We start from the raw sequence: 19,129 nt of genomic DNA on the forward strand, positions 1-19,129 counted from the left end.
GACCACGAAGATCCATCTGCTAGCCCCGGCCCGCTACCACACGCAAACTACAACCGTACTTCCTGCTCGCTGTGCTGAAGCACTAATTTGAACTGCTCTCAGACTCACACATTGCTGTTCACTGGACCTTATGATCACTCAGCTGCACAGCTGATGCCTGCTGGACTGTTCCTTTACACGGTACCCTGTCCTGTTTATTCTGTTTAGCCTCAGCCCAAACTTTATCGCCATTACCAGTGGTTGTCTTAGCTCTCTCTAGTAACACCTGTGATTGCTTTATGCCTCTCTCCCATGTCAATATGCCTTGCCTATTGCTGTTCCAGTTAGTTCTTATTATACAATTTCACTGTAGAACCCCAAGTACCTCTCAAACTGCCTCAAATAGCTCCTTTGTTCCACCCCCCATACACACCGAGACCAGCTCAATCGGTGCCTCCAGTGATGCTCTCTCTTTCATTGTTACCCAACGCTTAGGTTTACCTCCACTGTACTCATATCCTTCCATATCCTTGTCTGTACATAATGCCCTGAATCTTTTCTACAACGCCCGGAAATCTGCCCCCTTTATTCTCTGTACCCAACGCACTAGAAGACCAGTTCGTAAAGCCTTTAGCCGTATCCTTATTCTAGTCCTCCTCTGTTCCTCTGGTGATGTAGAGGCTAACCCAGGCCCTGCAGCCCCCAGTATCACTCCTACTCCCCAGGAGCTATCATTTGTTGACTTCTGTAACCGTAAAAGCCTTGGTTTTCTGCACGTTAACATCAGAAGCCTCCTTCCTAAGTTTGAGTTATTCACTGCGTTAGCACACTCCGCCAACCCTGATGTTCTAGCAGTGTCTGAATCCTGCCTTAAATTTCCATCCCCAACTACAACATTTTCCGTCTAGATAGAACTGCCAAAGGGGATGGAGTTGCAATCTACTGTAGAGAGAGCCTGCAGAGCTCTATCATACTATCCAGGTCTGTGCCCAAACAGTTTGAGCTTCTACTTCTAAAAATCCACCTTACCAAAAATAAGTCTCTCACTGTTGCCGCTTGCTACAGACCCCCCTCAGCCCCCAGCTGTGCCCTGGACACCATATGTGAATTGATTGCCCCCCATTTATCCTCAGAGTTGGTGACCTAAATTGGGATATGCTTTTTACCCCGGCCATCCTACAATCCAAACTAGATGACCTCCAATCTCACACAAATTATCAACGAACCTACCAGGTACAACCCTAAATCCGTAAACATGGGTACCCTCATAGATATCATCCTGACTAACTTACCCTCTAAATACACCTCCGCTGTCTTCAACCAGGATCTCAAACAACCACCCCTCATCACTGTCAAACGCTACCTAAAACACTTCAGCGAGCAGGCCTTCCTAATTGACCTGGCCCAGGTATCCTGGATGGATATAGATCTCATTCCGTCAGTAGAGGATGCCTGGTTGTTCTTTAAAAGTAATTTCCTCTCAATCTTAAATAAACATGCCCCATTCAAAAAATACAGAACTAAGAACAGATATAGCCCCTGGTTCTCCTCAGACTTGACTGCCCTTGACCAGCACAAAAACATCATGTGGCGTACTGCATTAGCATCAAATAGCCCCCGCGATATGCAACTTTTCAGGGAAGTTAGGAACCAATATACACAAGCAGTTAGGAAAGCAAAGGCTAACTTTTTCAAACAGAAATGTGCATCCTGTAGCACTAACTCCAAAATGTTTTGGGACACCTGTATAGTCCATGGAGAATAAGAGCACCTCCTCCCAGCTGCCCACTGCACTGAGGCTAGGAAACACTATCACCACCGATAAATCTACAATAATCGAGAATTTCAACAAGCATTTTTCTACGGCTGGCCATGCTTTCCACCTGGGTACCACTACCCCGGCCACCAGCTCTGCACCCTCCGCTGCAACTTGCCCATGCCCCCCCCCCGCTTCTCCTTCACACAAATTCAGACAGCTGGTGTTCTGAAAGAGCTGCAAAATCTGGACCCCTACAAATCATCTGGGCTAGACAATCTGGACCCTTTCTTTCTAAAACTAGCTGCCAAAATTGTCGCAACCCCTATTACTAGCCTGTTCAACCTCTCTTTCGTAACGTCTGAGATCCCCAGAGATTGGAAAGATGCCGCGGTCATCCCCCTCTTCAAAGGGGGTGACACTCTAGATCCAAACTGTTACAGACCTATATCCATCCTGCCCTGCCTTTCGAAAGTTTTTGAAAGCCAAGTTAACAAACAGATCACCGACCATTTCGAATCCCACCGTACCTTCTCCGCTATGCAATCTGGTTTCCGAGCTGGTCATGGGTGCACCTCAGCCACGCTCAAGGTCCTAAACGATATTATAACCGCGATTGAGAATAGACAGTACTGTGCAGCCGTCTTCATCGACCTGGCCAAGGCTTTCGACTCTGTCAACCACCGCATTCTTATTGGCAGACTAAATAGCCTTGGTTTCTCAAATGACTGCCTCGCCTGGTTCACCAACTACTTCTCAGATAGAGTTCAATGTGTCAAATCGGAGGGCCTGTTGTCTGGACCTATGGCAGTCTCTATGGGGGTGCCACAGGGTTCAATTCTTGGGCAGACTCTTTTCTCTGTGTATATCAATGATGTCGCTCTTGCTGCTGGTGACTCTCAGATCCACCTCTACGCAGACAACACCATTTTGTATACATCTGGCCCTTCATTGGACACTGTGTTAACAAGCCTCCAAACGAGCTTCAATGCCATACAACACTCCTTCAGTAGCCTCCAACTGCTCTTAAACACTAGTAAAACTAAATGCATGCTCTTCAATCGAACGCTGCTGGCACCCGCCCACCCAACTAGAATCACTACTCTCGACGGGTCTGACCTAGAGTATGTGGACAACTACAAATACCTAGGTGTCTGGTTAGACTGTAAACTCTCCTTCCAGACTCACATTAAGAATCTCCAATCCAAAGTTAAATCTAGAATCGGCTTCCTATTTCGCAACACAGCCTCCTTCACTCATGCTGCCAAACATGCCCTCGTAAAACTGACTATCCTACCGATCCTTGACTTCGGCGATGTCATTTACAAAATAGCCTCCAACACTCTACTCAGCAAATTAGATGTAGTCTATCACAGTGCCATCCGTTTTGTCACTAAAGCCCCATATACTACCCACCACTGTGCTGTGACCTGTAAGCTCTTGTTGGCTGGTCCTCACTGCATATTCGTCGCCAAACCCACTGGCTCCAGGCCATCTATATCACTGCTAGGCAAATCCCCACCTTATCTTAGCTCATTGGTCACCATAGCAACACCCACCCGTAGTATGCGCTCCAGCAGGTATATCTCACTGGTCATCCCCAAAGCCAACACCTCCTTTGGCCGCCATTCCTTCCAGTTCTCTGCTGCCAATGACTGGAACGAATTGCAAAAATCTCTGAAGCTGATACTCTTATCTCCCTCACTAACTTTAAGCATCAGTTGTCAGAGCACCTTACCGATCTCTGCACCCGTACACAGCCCATCTGAAATTAGCCCACCCAAATACCTCATCCCCATATTGTTATTTATTTTGCTCATTTGCACCCCAGTATCTCTTTTTGCACATAATCTCTTGCACATCTATCATTCCAGTGTTAATACTAATTGTAATTATTTTGCACTATAGCCTATTGATTGCCTTACCTCCATAACTTGCTACATTTGCACACACTGTATATATATTTTCTGTTGTATTTTTGAATTTATGTTTTGTTTTACCCCATATGTAACTCTGTGTTGTTGTTTTTAATCGCACTGCTTTGCTTTATCTTGGCCAGGTCGCAGTTGTAAATGAGAACTTGTTCTCAACTGGCTTACCTGGTTAAATCAAAAACTTTATATGTTGCGTTTATATTTTTGTTCAGTTTACATTGGAGAAAGACTGCCACTTAAATACGGTGGTCAGTTTGTAATACCTTGTGAATTAAATTAAAGTATAGTGGCTGGTGGGGCTCTACTTGGGGAGAGTGGGTCCACCGAGAGACCGAAGTGAGATGAGTGGAGGCACCACACATACTTCAGGGAAGTGTCTGATGTCCTCCCAGCCCCCCCCCCCCTCCTGATCCCTCAGATAGAGCCCATCTCCACTCTCACCAATAACCACCATTGGTTCTTAACTATAATGGCAAACAGGGCATAATAATGACTTGACCTCTTCTAATTTGGCCAGAACTCTTATTCTTTTACAGCAAGTTTGCAAGTCACAAAAATAAATAAAATGACATTATAGATAACTTCTTCCTTCCCTCTTTACCAAGCCAAGCTTGTCCCTCTCCACCTCCCCCTCCCAGTTTTCCTTCCCCCAAGCCAAGCTTGTCCCACCATCCCTTCTTCTCAGACACATTTATACCCATACATCGACTTACTCATCCATTCACATACAACATATACCCTATGCATCCACACCCTCTCTCCCCCTCCTACATATTCACCCTCTTTCACACTCCCATTTATATACACAGACACACACACCCACCCACCCACAGAATAGTTGACGACATACATGCTATATTTCATTTTGTATTTTCTTTTCGGTGTCCATGTAACCCATTGGCATCAGCTACTTCTATCGTTACTTCCTAGAGAAGAACAGTTACTTGGGGAAAGTAGAGTATGGTATTAGGGGGAGGGGGAAAGAATACTGTATGAACTTACAGCCCAAGACCAGGTTATTGTATGTAGTCTAGTGTGCTTATCACTTTTTCCTGCTCCTTCCTCTCCTCAGGGCAGGTGTCTCTCCTTCAACTGGAAAGGTTTCTTGCAACTTGTTTAGGGCTTCATCAGCGCTTGTGAATTCCATCCTTTGCATTCCCTTCCATACCCACAGCACCGCCGGGAAGCGTAGTTGAGATTTGATTCCTATTTCTTCCAGTGATTGATGGGAATGTAATCCTTGCGGTTTTTTCCTCAGCCTAGCAGACAGGTCCTGGATCAATCGAATGGACTAGCCATGGATTTTGATCTCCTTTCCCCCCTGTGCCTTCAGCATATTGACTTTGGTCTGATAGTTCCACAGCTTGAAGATTACCATGCAAGGGTATTTAGCGTTCTTTTGTTTCACGCCATCCTATGGCATCGTTCCAGATCCTCTGGTGATCTATCCACATCAAGTTCCATTGATATCAATTTGACCACGTAGCTGGAAACATCTTCCTTTTCCTCGTCTTCCGCTAAGGACAATATTCACCTGTTGTTTCGTCTCATTCTGATTTCTTGCTGATCCAATTAATCTTCTAAAGTTTGCAACTTTGTTTCCAGAAGGCTAATTGTGTTGTCTTGTTCATTTATACACACGCCTTGTATGACTACTTTCTTTTCGAGCTAATCTACTTTTTTAACAATAGATTGTAGCAGTTTGTTTGTTTTGGAAGCATTTTAGCTATGTTTTCCTGGATATCCTTTAGCTGTTCATTACTCGTTTGCATCTCCAAGTTGCTAATGGTCTTTTCCTCTGGGGGGAAGCCATGGCTTGTTTAATTAGTGTCACCGCGTTCGCTTTACCAACTGATTGGGTCGTACATAACTGACCTCTCACTCTCTCCTAGTTGCTTGAGGATATATTGATCTATCGATTTTAGAGGCTTAATTTCAACATTGTTGTCTGGCTTCTGCATATAACCAGTTTTGTCGGTACAAAACGGAGCTACTCACACCCCATGCATCCTATCGGTACGCACATGCGCCTCTCCACTACTACTTGCAGGTTCCATCTCGACAATACAACAACATTAAGAAATAATAAAGAATACGAACATAAAGTAAATGGCACAGTAGAAGAGGACAAACATTTTAGCATAAGTACCACGGACATTCAACTGGGCGTGCAGGCTTTTGTTCTAGCCCTGTGCTACCACACCTGATTCAACTAAAAAAGTATGTTTCCGCTTGGCTAGAAAAAAATCCTGCACACCATGTGGGCCTCAGTATGACAAATTGTAGCAAAACTTTGGAATTCAGGTAGTACCTTCCCGTTTCACTCAGTTTCATAACTTTCTCCCTAACAAACATGACTTGGGACAGGATTGAAGAACATTGGTCTACTGGATGGGAAGGAAACTGTATCAGAAGATGTGAACCCACCTTTTCTCTTTTTGGTGCAATGGCATCCAGTTCGTCAATGAAGATGATGGCGGGGGCATTCTTCTCCGCCTCCTCGAAGGCCTTCCTCAGGTTACTCTCAGACTCTCCGGCCAGTTTACTCATGATCTCAGGCCCTGAAACATTTAGTAGGTGCGAGTTAAACTATTAGGCAACTTCCTGACAACAAACACACTGAAAGTGTAATTCTGACCATCACTGAACAACAGAGTTAGAGTCAATCAATTCCAATTCAGTCAGTTGCATTGAAATTCCAACTAAAAAAAAGTATTTTTAATGGAATTTCAATTCACTTCATGCATTGACTGAATTGAAATGGAATTTAACAAAATGCTGATGAAAAATAACTAAAAAGGTATTGTCCTTCAGGCTCTCACCATTGATAAGGAAGAAGAAGGCTCCAGTCTCATTTGCCACAGCACGGGCGATCAGAGTCTTTCCTGTTCCAGGGGGTCCGTACAGCAGGATCCCCCTTGGAGGCTGAATTAAAATTAGAAGTGATGAAAATGAATTACATTTTCATGTAAAACAGCAGCAATTCATTCACTTGTTTAAACAAATCCAACCAAATCAAAACGTATGGTTAAAACAATAAACCAGTTTAAGGCATTTATCTAATAGTTTCTACATGAGGTTTGACGTGAAGGATGAGAGTTGTATTTAGCTCACCTTGACGCCGATGGCCTTGAACAGTGCTGGGTGTCTCAGGGGCAGCTCCACCATCTCCTTAATCTGGGCCAGCTGCTTCCTCACACCACCAATGTCATCATAGCCAACCTCATTCAGAGACTCCTCTTCATCCTGAACACAGTAAGAGATGTGGTTGGTAAAGCATTAGAAACTAGGGCAAAAGGCTACAGATACAGATAGCATACAAATGTAAGAAATTGCTTTCTACGATCAGAAAATCAGGAATTCCTGAATAATCAAGAAAAATCCCATCTCTGAAAACAGCAGCTCTGATGTTAACCTGCTCTCATGCACAAGATCCAACTGAAGCTGTAGAAATAGAGCAGACTTGCTGCTCTATAGAAAACTGCAGCAGTGCTGGTACTGAATTAAGCCGTACCTCTCGTTTGATGGGCTCCCCCTCACAGTGGATGACTGTGTCTGGGGCCACGATGCAATAGGGGTTGGGGTCCGTCTCCACTACCTTGAACTCCACAGCTCGCATGCCTCCCCTCACCAGGAAGATGTCCCCTACAAACAACAGAGATTTAGAATTGACCCACATTACTAATTCTCTGACCTTGGCTTGACCTTTTGGTGTTTTTCATAATCATATTGTGAGACACACTGGCTTTGCCAGTAAACCTGGGTTGTTCAGTATGCACTGTTAGGTTCTAATCAAACAGAGTGAAAACTAAAACGGATGACTAGGAAAAGCTCAAAACAAATTTATTCCCCACTGGGTCAAACAGCTGCAAAGACAAAGACATGTTTCCACCAGCACAAGTATTTATATCCTCCTATCGGGCGGAGTCAACTCCTTGCACATCTAGACAGCCATTACATCTCTGTTGTTAAGCAGGAACTTAAGTGGTGTGTGTAATAGAACTGTTCCTTGTCACTTCATCTGACCTGAGCTCGGCCTGAATTCCTCACTCCTCCCTAATCCATGTCTGTCCTACCTTATCAGTGACTGAAACCAGACTGTTGCCCTTTGCCCCTCTCCATAGGATCAAGAGATTTAACAATACCATGTTTTAACATGTAAACTTTCTGCACTCCCCCTTCCTCACACAGTATCTTTCCATACACCTACTTCTTATCCACCCTCCATTGACCCCAACATATACAGTTGAAGTCGGAAGTTTACATACACCTTAGCCAAATACATTTAAACTCAGTTTTACACAATTCCTGACATTTAATCCTTTTATTTCTTTCATCACATTCCCAGTGGGTCAGACGTTTACATACACTCAATTAGTATTTAGTAGCATTGCCTTCAAATTGTTTAACTTGGGTCAAACGTTTCGGGTAGCCTTCCACAATAAGTTGGGTGAATTTTGGCCCATTCCTCCTGACAGAGCTGGTGTAACTGAGTCAGGTTTGTAGGCCTCCTTGCTTGCACACGCCTTTTCAGTTCTGCCCACAAATGTTCTATAGGATTGAGGTCAGGGCTTTGTGATGGCCACTCCAATACCTTGACATTGTTGTCCTTAAGCCATTTTGTCACAACTTTGGAAGTATGCTTGGGGTCATTGTCCATTTGGAAGACCCATTTGCGACCAAGCTTTAACTTCCTGACTAATGTCTTGAGATGTTGAGATAACCTCCCGAGTGGCGCAGTGGTCTAAGGCACTGCATTGCAGTGCTAGCTGTGCCACTAGAGATCCTGCTTCGAATCCAAGCTCTGTCGTAGCCGGCCGTGACCGGGAGACCCATGGGGCGGCGCACAATTGGCCCAGCGTCGTCCAGGGTAGGGGAGGGAATGGCCGGCAGGTAATGTAGCTCAGTTGGTAGAGCATGGCGTTTGCAACGCCAGGGTTGTGGGTTCGATTCCCACGGGGGGACAGTATAAACAAATAAAATAATGTATGCACTCACTAACTGTAAGTCGCTCTGGATAAGAGCGTCTGCTAAATGACTAAAATGTAAAATGTTCAAAGAACATTCGCAAATGGTCGCAAATGGGTCTTCCAAATGGACAATGACCCCAAGCATACTTCCAAAGTTGTGGCAAAATGGCTTAAGTACAACAAAGTCAAGGTATTGGAGTGGCCATCACAAAGCCCTGACCTCAATCCTATAGAAAAGTTGTGGGCAGAACTGAAAAAGCGTGTGCAAGCAAGGAGGCCTACAAACCTGACTCAGTTACACCAGCTCTGTCAGGTGGAATGGGCCAAAATTCACCCAACTTATTGTGGGAAGCTTGTGGAAGGCTACCCGAAACATTTGACCCAAGTTAAACAATTTAAAGGCAATGCTAGTCATGACATCATTTTCTGGAATTTTCCAAGCTGTTTAAAGGCACAGTCAACTTAGTGTATGTAAACTTCTGACCCACTGGAATTGTGATACAGTGAATTATAAGTGAAATAATCTGTCTGTAAACAATTGTTGGAAACATTCATCCTGGTTGTACGTTTTGGTTTTTGCCCTAGCACTACACAGCTGATTAAAATAACCAACTCATCATCACGCTTTGATTTTTTGAATTAGCCGTGTAGTGCTAGGGCAAAAAATAAAACATGCAGGGTGGGGGGGCCACAGGACCGAGTTTGGGAAACCCTGCTCTGGATCACGGTTACCTTTCCTGATGGGCCTGTAGGCCTCCAGGAAGTAGGGCTTGAGGTAGACCTCAAACAGGTTCCCTGTGATCCCCTCCACAGTGTCATCGATGGGCAGAACGTGGATCCGCTTCCCGTACTTCACATCTGGGCATGGCTGAATACTGTGGGACCACCAAAATAATGAATTATGTCAGGGCTATACTGTACATTGAAGTAGGAGCAGAGGTCTGGTTTTACACGACGCTGCATTGATGCCAAAGTTCTACAGTTCCTTCTCACCTGATGACATCACCCAGGCGGACTCTCAGGTTGTTGCGGACCACTCTGTTCATGCGGACCTTCTCGTCGGAGCAGGTGTCGTCAGAGAGCACAATGCAGACTGTCTCCCGTCTCTTCTTTCCTTTCATCAGCACTGTGTCTCCCCTGAACAACTGCAACTCGTCCATCTTGGCCTAGGGAGGGACAGAGGAATCAGTCAGACACAATCCTATTGATCTAATATAGAACCTCCCACAGTGAAGATGTAACAGTCAAACACAGCCCGCACAACTGGAACGAGTGATTTACTGGTGAAATAACTATGTATCACTCAGTGCAGACTGGGGGTTCACTAAAAATGTCCCAGCCACATTCATTCACCCCACCAATGCCTCACCTGAGACAGAGAGACCACACTGTTGTCCTCATTGAGAGATTCATCCACAACCAACCGGTTAGGTCTGGTCTTCTGCTTTAAAATCGCTGTGGATAGATCATCATTTTTCGATCTGAGGGAAAATCAATGAGATGCTAAATATAAATCAGATGGCAATGTTACATACATGATCAATAAACCTGGGAGTACATACTGACAAGCTAGCTGACTGTTGGGAAGTTTTGCTAAGTGATAAAAGGGTTTCCTTTAATCCTTATTGTAATGTGACAAGCTTATCATATCAAATCAACTGTAGTCTCTTTGGGTGAAAAGTAAAGTGTGCCTACTGACTAGAGACAGAAACTTTGAATAACTATGGGCCAGTTGCTTTCGGTTTCTAATTATACAGTAGTGAAACTAACTACTAGAATGGGCAGCCATTCTATTTTGAAATGTCATCTGCCACACTGTTAGCTAGATAGCGGAGTTAACAGGAGAGGAGAATATTATTTTAATGTTTATGAAAAATAAAACAAATACAAAAACAAGAGTACATAAACAGACAGGGGTATTACATGTCGAGATACATTTTCAATTTGTCATAGTATTATGGTACGTATTGCTTTTTTGTTTTGACAATTACTGATAATTTCAAAATAATGTTTCAATTCTATCTTAAAACAATGTGAAGAGGGGTTTGTTCTCCGCCCACTTCATTTTATGGATAAAGAATCTTCCATGAAAAATAAACAAATTAACAATGAAAGTTAAATCGGGGTCCATATCCTTTGGATCAAAATAAAACCTGCTCTGGAGCAGGTTTTCATCAAGGATCTCTCTGTACTTTGCTTCGTTCATCTTTCCCTCGATCCTGACTAGTCTCCCAGTCCCTGCCGCTGAAAAACATCCCCACTGCATGATGCTGTCACCACCATGCTTCACCGTAGGGATGGTGCCAGGTTTCCTCCAGACATGACACTTGGCATTCAGGCCAAAGAGTTCAATCTCGGTTTCATCAGACCAGAGAATCTTGTTTCTCATGGTCTGACAGTCTTTAGGTGCCTTTTGGCAAACCTTTTACTGAGGAGTGGCTTCCATCTGGCCACTATACCATAAAGGCCTGATTGGTGGAGTGCTGCAGAGATAGTTGTCCATCTGGAAGGTTCCCATCTCCACAGAAGAACTGGGCGGCAGGTGGCTTAGTGGTTAAGAGCGTTGTGTCAGTAACCGAAAGGTTGCTGGTTCTAATCCCCGAGCCGACTGGGTGAAAAATCTGTCGATGTGCCCTTGAGCAAGGCACTTAACCCTAATTGCTTCTGTAAGTCGCTCTGGATAAGAGCGTCTGCTAAATGACTAAAATGTAAAAAATGTAAAAATGTAGAGCTCTGTCAGAGTGACCATCGGGTTCTTGGTCACCTCCCTGACCAAAGCCCTTCTCCCCCGACTGTGCATCGACACAATCCTGTCTCGGAGCTCTATGGACAATTCCTTCGACCTCATGGCTTGGTTTTTGCTCTGACATGCACTGTCAACTGTTGGACCTTATATAGACAGGTGTGTGCCTTTCCAAATAATTTCCAATCAATTTAAATTTACCACAGATGGACTCCAATCAAGTTGTAGAAACATCTCAAAGATGATCAATGGAAACAGGATGCACCTGAGCTCAATTTCGAGTCTCATAGCAAAGGGTCTGAATACTTATGTAAATACGTTTATTTTTATTTTTAATAGATTTGCAAACATTTCTAAAAACCTGTTTTCGCTTTGTCAATATGGGGTATTGTGTGTAGATTGCTGAGGATTTTTATCTATTTAATCCATTTAGAATACGGCTGTAACTTAACAAAATGTGGAAAAGGTCAAGGGGTCTGAATACTTTCCGAAGGCATTGTATATGCAGTACCAGTTAAAAGTTTGGACACACCTACCCATTCCAGGGTTTCTTTATTTTTTACTATTTTCTACATTGTAGAATAATAGTGAAGACATCAAAACTATGAAATAACACATATGGAATCATGTAGTAATCATAAAAGTGTTAAACAAATCAAGATGTATTTTATATTTGAGAATCTTCAAAGTTGCCATCCTTTGCCTTGATGACAAATTTGCACACTCTTGGCATTCTCTCAACCAGCTTCACCTGGAATGCTTTTCCAACAGTCTTGAAGGAGTTTTGACTGGTAATGTATTTGTTATTACATTTATAGTTTAAAATGTAAATTCCTTCTAGCTGAATTGAGGCTACAAAATCCTCAGCAGTTGCACCTAAAAAGAAGAATAGCACCTTTAGGGACAGCTCTAATAACTATTTGAAACTCCTCAGGAGTGAATGTAACATTGTGTTCTCATGAATTCTGGATAATCATATGGTTGTCCATCATTATTCAATAATTGTTTAGCCCAGATAATGCTGTTGTCAAACTAGTTCTGGAAAAACAAAGACTTATTTTTGTATTGTATGTCTTTATTATCCCAGATTGTATATCTATGTGGGAAAAAGTTGTTTGTACATAAGGTTCCAAGTTAGAAGTACTTGTTTATGAAAGTTTGCAAGCTTATTAGGGATCTTACCCACATCAAAGTTGCATTTGAGTAAGAACTCTAGACCACCAATCTGTTGGAATATTAAATTAGGAATTATATTCCAAACGCAATCCTTATTTCTTAAATAGTTTTGTATCCATTTGATCTTAAAGATTATATTAGAGGTTTTAAAGTCCAGAGCATTCAACCCTGCCTCACTTTGGGTGCTACATATTACCACCTTTTTTAAATAATGAGTTTTATTCCTCCATATTAAGTTAAATAATTTAGTATCAACCATTTTAGTTACTGACAGAGGAACATCCAAGGCAAGGGAGGAATAAACTAATCTGGACAGACCTTCAGATTGACAAATGTACACACCCAGATAAAGAAAGATCTCTTAATAACCAGGAGTTAAATCTCTTTCCAATTTACTCTACAATAGGAGAAAAATGTAAGTTGGCCCTTTCTTTCTGATCTTTGCAAACTTCAATACCAAGATATGTGATCACATCTTTTACAGGGATATTACATATTGAGTTTAGTCTCATATTTTCAACGCAAATAATTCACATTTCCTAATTCAGAGATAAACCAGATACACGTGAGAAGGCATTAATACACTCCATAGCTTTCCTGACTTCATTATGATCTTTAAAAAAAAATGGTGAACATTTCTCTTTATCTTGAATCTGAATACCTCTAAAACTATCCTTATTGATATGAAGTGCCATAACTTGTGACCAATAAAAATAAGAAAAGAGAAATTGGGCATCCTTGTTTAATTCTGCGTCTAATATCGAATATCCGAGGTTCCATGGGATAATTTAACAGAGCTGTTACTTTTATTATAAAGTGTCTTAATTACACTTTGAAAATATTGACCAAAACCAAAAAAATCGAAGTCTCAAAAAGACAAGCGTTCAACTGTATCAAAAGCCTTGTAAAAGTCTACAAATAAAATAATGCTCTCTTCCATAATGTGCTCATTGTAATCTATCAAGTCCAATACTAGTCGGATATTATTACATACATATGCCCTTCATAAAACCAGACTGAGTATCATCATTGATTTGGTCAAGACCTTTTTAAAGTATTTCTGCAAAGTAGCGTTCCATCATTGTTCATTAACGTCTCCAATTTTCTATCATCATAGGATCTTTGTTTGGTTTGGGGATTACAGAAATGAGGCCTTGTGTCATAGAAATAGGCAGGACCCCTAAATCAATTGCCTCCTTAAAGACAAATATAAACTCAACAATATCCTACGGGAGAGGAGAGTAGTAGTAGCTATTAGGTAACATATAGCTAGCTACATAATGTTTATTTACTCTTGAACGAACCTAGTTAGGTTCGGGAAAAAGGGAGAATCACTGGTGCTTACTGTATAAAATGCTAATGTTTTGTTAAAAGCTTACATCAGATTCAGCTGTGCATCTGTAGCTAGCTAATAGTGTTGTGCAGGCCCCCACATGACACAGCAAGAAATACTGCGAGAACTAGTGGACAGTCATTAGCTCGAATTTGCTAATTTAGGTAGCTAGTTGACTAGCTAATTGTACTTCATTCACTGTCAAGTTAGCTAGATACATAAACGTCACTTAGCAAATGTTAGCAGAACATGACAAACACAAAGTCTTCCCATTCATGTCGCTGTCAGCTAGCCACGCATCTAACGTTAACTAGCTAAGCTGCTAGCTAACAGTTTGGTAGATGGCTGGCTGGCTGTTATCTTTGACATGGCTAGCTAAAGTTAGCTTGCTAACCGGCACTGATATAATCTTGCGGCCAGATAACTCTGTGGAACCGTATTATTTGCATGTAGTCTCTGTTCTGTTTACTAGTTATATGCCTAGCTACATCCATAGAAAACACACACCGATATTAGCTAAAAGGTAACGTTAGTAGCTAGTTATGTGCTAGAAACCGAAAGCTAGCTAACTTTAGCCAGCTAACAAAGCGAACGTTATTTATTGGTTACCGGATTCTCTCTAGGTAAAGTTATAGCCAACTTACTCTCCTCCTGAAGCCATGGTGCTCCGCTTGGTATGTTCAACGAATGAAACCTGATTTCTTTATAGTTTGTTACCTCTTCTCGTGTGTATTTTTCTCTCAAGTGAGTGTAACACCAACAGTTAACTCTGATCGGCGCTGCGGTTGACAGAGGAGCAGATCCTGCATGTCAATGACCCAATCTGAATAAAACGTTCCTTTGTCATTTTCTACCTAGTAACAATCTACCATTGGCCTTATGTTTCAATTTGGTTTTTCCCCATGACAAAACGTGTCTATGTACTATTGCCACAGAATGAATAAAAGGGGAAACATGAGTTAAAACCATTTTTGCTATTACTTTACAAATTAACAGTCCCATGTTATTTTTAAAAAAGAGCTGTCGAAATGCACTGTTGTCATTAACAATGTGAACCTGTAGGCAGCATGTCTGTGGAACTGTTACCCAGTCATAAATTCACTCCTTCAGATTTCATGTCAGAAACCTGCAGCACAGTCAGCGTCTTGCTATTATGCCATGGGTGAGGTGGTTCCAAATGCAGATGAAACTTCGTAGTTACTTTGTTGATAATTCTTTATGATTGTGAAGCATAACCGTGACAGATTCTTATTAAAAACACTTATGACTATCCATCATTGATATCTGGGAAAGTTTTTTTTCTGGCCAAAGGTTAAAAAAATAAAAAATAAATGCTTTTGAGGGCCTTACAGTGAGTAGGCCAACTAAATATGGGGTCTGAGGATAATTTTGAGACTCACTTCTATTAATGTATTTTATAATTACTTGCTCTTATCATTACTTCAAAACACCTGGAAAAAGTGAGTCAGTGAAATATGCCTTCTGCAGTAAAAAGTGAACACTTAATTTGTGCTCAACTCATTTGAAAAAGTGTTTACTGGATGATCTTGGTATGTGACCCTCTCCATCTAGTCTGGCTGACACCAGCTCTGTGTAGTCACGTGGGTCACGTCAGCCAGGCTACTCTTCATCACCTTTCCAAGTTGAATGCACTGATTGTAAGTCACTTTGGACATGGTAAGTGGCCAAAATGTTCTTCTGGAGGCGCAGTGTAAAATAAAAAGGGCCATGGGTCCTGGAGTAGAAAAACTTTATTCTCTGTTAGGAGACATCTGTACATTAATATATGTCAAGTGGCACTTTATTTTCAGATTTTTTAAACAAGTTTAACATCCGCACTATGCAAACATTGACAAAACAGTTGACCAAAAATAAGACACTACTCAAAGCTTGCCAGGAAGGTCAAGACAATCTGTTTAAGCTGGGCATCTGCGGTTTCTGAGATTTGGCCATCGGCTCTGCAAGGGGAAACAAAAGGGGTTAAAATATGTTCATGCCATGGTATGATAACGTACAAAAGGAGTCCAATAACAATGCTGAACATAAAGCGAAAGCTGGCAAAAATGTGGTGGTAGTTGTTTTGGTTGACCTAATTTGTGTTAGGAGGTCCTGGTGCTGGCTGAGAACATGTTGAAGGAAAGCCTTCGAACTTTGTGATCTTGGTTGGGTCCATTTTGTCCATGTGTCCCCTCACACCAGCATAGATTACTGTAACCTGCTCCTCAATGGCCATGGGGCCTGCAGGTCAAAAAGGATGCAGTCAGTCACACAGGCAGGGGAATAAATAAAGCACAGCAGTGAATAGAGCAAACTTTACTAAGGACGACCCGCTGGAAATACAGAACTCAGTCTCATCTACTCAAGCAATTTATTTAACAGGGACAGTGCACACAATCAACATTTCAGTTGATTAAAATCATACAAATGTGACCAGAACAACGCATCCTAGGAGATACTCACAGTACTGCCCCTGCTTGAGGAGCTCGGTAAGGCGAACACCACGGTTCAGCAGCAGCTGCCGGATGGCAGCGTCCAAGTCAGAACCAAACTGGGCGAAGGCAGCCACCTCACGGTACTGGGCCAGCTCCAGCTTCATGGTACCAGCCACCTTACCAGGGAGAAAACAGGATCAATCACAAGTGGGACACTATTCCCTTTTGTGTGGGTTTCTAACGCAGGCGCCTAGATCCAAATGATAAATACTGGGTAAATTAATTAGTGGCCCACCTGCTTCATGGCTTTGGTCTGGGTGGCAGAGCCGACACGTGACACAGACAGACCGACGTTGATGGCTGGTCGAATACCTTTGTAGAACAACTCAGTCTCCAAGAAGATCTGAGAGAGACAAATGCATGAGTTGAGTCATGGGTTCAGTTTTTCAATAGGTTAAACACCTAACAATCAATCAATCCTAAGTTGACAAGTGCCATTACCAAAAATGACAAATCAGGAATAAATGCAAGGATAGGTTTGAGGTAGCTCCATTTAAATCAGATCATTACACTTATATTTTCAGCTCCTGATTAATTATGAAAACCATATTTTAGCACACCTGTCCGTCTGTGATGGAGATGACGTTGGTTGGAATGTAGGTAGAAACATCACCGGCCTGTGTCTCAATGACGGGCAGGGCGGTGAGGTAGCAAAGTTTTTTTTTCATCTTGGCTGCTCTCAAGCAAACGAGAATGGAGGTAGAACACATCGCCGTGGTAGGCCTCACGACCGGGGGGACGACGCAGCAGAAGGGACATCTGACGGTAGGCCACAGCCTGTGACAGAGGTGGGAAGCAAGGTTAGCATCACATCAAGGTTGAGCATAGAATAACAAGTGCCACCCTATACCCCATATAGTGTTTTAGTGCATTGTCAGAGCCGTATAGGGCTGGTGAAAGTAGTGTATAAACTGAGGAATAGGATGTTATTTAAGATCAACCTTAATCAGATATCGACCTCAGAGCCCCATCGCTTGAACTGACCTGCTTGGACAAATCGTCGTAGATGATGAGGGCGTGCATGCCGTTGTCTCTAAAGAACTCTCCCATAGAGCAGCCAGAGTAAGGGGCCAGGTACTGCAGGGGAGCAGCGTTGGAGGCTGTGGCGGACACCACGAAGGTGTACTTCATGGCTTCTGCGTCAGTCAGCCTCTTCACCAGCTGGGCCACGGTGGATCTCTTCTGACCAATGGCGACGTAGATGCAGTACAGCTTCTTCTTCTCGTCGGTGCCGTCGTTGAAGCGCTTCTGGTTCATGATGGTGTCGATGGCAATGGCGGTTTTCCTACGAAGGAAAGACATTGGAAAGAAGATTGTATCATTTATAAAAACTCAAGTGAATGACAAAACATGCATGTGTAAGAGCAGTGCATTCTGTTCTGCTCCAAGCGGGCAATGAACTAGCAACCTTCTGCACAACACACGCAACTCAAAGCCAACCGTCTTAGCCAACAAAGCAAGTGACTAGTCTGTCACTGTGAGCGACACTTGCCTTTAGATCTCAGGGAAGGTGTGAGTTCACCGATGTACTCCAGCCAATTTGCTACAGGTAATTTCCGCATCCACTACACACGTATGACCATATAAGTCGACATCTGACACGTCTACCATGAAAAATACAAGGAGCTGATTAACAGGCCTTTACTTGACCATTGTCCTCAATAACAAGATTAACTGCTGGTTTAGGAATGAGAAGAGATGTGACGTAAGTGGATCAGACTGACATGACTTCAATTTTTCCCTCCAATTTCCCCAGGCATTAGCCACTACAACTCAAGTTCACGTGGTCTAGGCATTGAATACCAAGCCTTGCCATACACTACAATATTCACACCTGTAGGGCTATGGTCTTACCCAGTCTGCCTGTCACCGATGATCAGCTCGCGCTGACCACGGCCAATGGGCACCAGGCTGTCCACGGCCTTGATGCCAGTCTATATGGGCTCTCAAACAGCGATACAGGGGATGATGCCAGGGGCCTTCAGACCCACACGCCTACGGATTCTGGACCCAAGGGGACCCTACAAAGAAGCAGTAGCAAAGAAAATATTACTTTACACCCCTCACTATCAGTTATCTAGGCCAGCGGTACCTTTTCCTTTCCGGGGACCACCAAATCGCAGATTTTTTTAAACATTAAATATCTTCGCAGTCAGATTTGGAGTACATTTTATCAGTGAATGTAACAGATTAAAAGGCCTATTATTACAGATGGATGTTTGCTAAACAATTTGCATTGTGAAAAGTAACATTAAATTGTTTAACATTATAGTCCCAACTGTTATTATTGCTCAAGACCATGACAGTTGTCCCTACCCCCAAGCTATTGAAAATGTCTTAGTACAATCCACTTTCTCAAGGGACATTGCTACTACAAACTTTGGCAACATGTATAATTCAAGAGATCTGACCCGTCTTGGCCATCCATGGCTTTGTGGTGTGCAGGTGCCTGGCTCCTACACATGCAGCGGCAGAAACATTTTTGGAGACCTGCAAGGACAGTGGTTGAGATCATGTTACAGTTGAAATCCTTTCCATGCAAAATAGTTATCCTCAAATCTTCACCATATTTTGAGTATAGTAATGACAGACATTTCTACATACAAGTTTAAAATTACCCTGCCATTTAAACTTTGCCTCCTATTCCTCTTGCTTCTTCTCACTGTCAACTAACTGTCAGTGGATGAGTTGCCATGTTGATAGGTATCACTAATTGGCAAACAATCAATAAAATGCACTGAGCGTG

At 42.7% G+C, this 19,129-nt stretch overlaps 1 protein-coding gene and 1 pseudogene across 2 annotated transcripts in view; both read right to left on the minus strand.

The window, feature by feature from the left end:
* LOC121582140 (transitional endoplasmic reticulum ATPase) overlaps window positions 1–14,696 on the minus strand; it is a 28,204-nt gene extending 13,508 nt beyond the window's left edge. Inside the window, exons 1-8 of one of the 2 annotated variants that reach the window (XM_041897745.2) lie at window positions 14,536–14,696; window positions 10,009–10,120; window positions 9,633–9,805; window positions 9,372–9,514; window positions 7,184–7,314; window positions 6,784–6,915; window positions 6,492–6,594; window positions 6,097–6,230 (exon numbers count right to left, since the gene is read on the minus strand). In XM_041897745.2, the coding sequence (XP_041753679.1) occupies window positions 6,097–6,230; window positions 6,492–6,594; window positions 6,784–6,915; window positions 7,184–7,314; window positions 9,372–9,514; window positions 9,633–9,805; window positions 10,009–10,120; window positions 14,536–14,552 (945 nt within the window). In that variant the 5' untranslated portion in view covers window positions 14,553–14,696. The remainder of the gene's footprint in view (window positions 1–6,096; window positions 6,231–6,491; window positions 6,595–6,783; window positions 6,916–7,183; window positions 7,315–9,371; window positions 9,515–9,632; window positions 9,806–10,008; window positions 10,121–14,535) is intronic. The other variant, XM_041897746.2, reaches the window with a different exon arrangement.
* Window positions 14,697–15,624: 928 nt separating this feature from the next.
* LOC121583126 lies at window positions 15,625–19,078 on the minus strand (annotated as a pseudogene).
* Window positions 19,079–19,129: the final 51 nt, after the last annotated feature.

Source organism: Coregonus clupeaformis, chromosome 15 (genome assembly GCF_020615455.1).
Source record: "Coregonus clupeaformis isolate EN_2021a chromosome 15, ASM2061545v1, whole genome shotgun sequence".
NCBI lineage: Eukaryota > Metazoa > Chordata > Actinopteri > Salmoniformes > Salmonidae > Coregonus > Coregonus clupeaformis.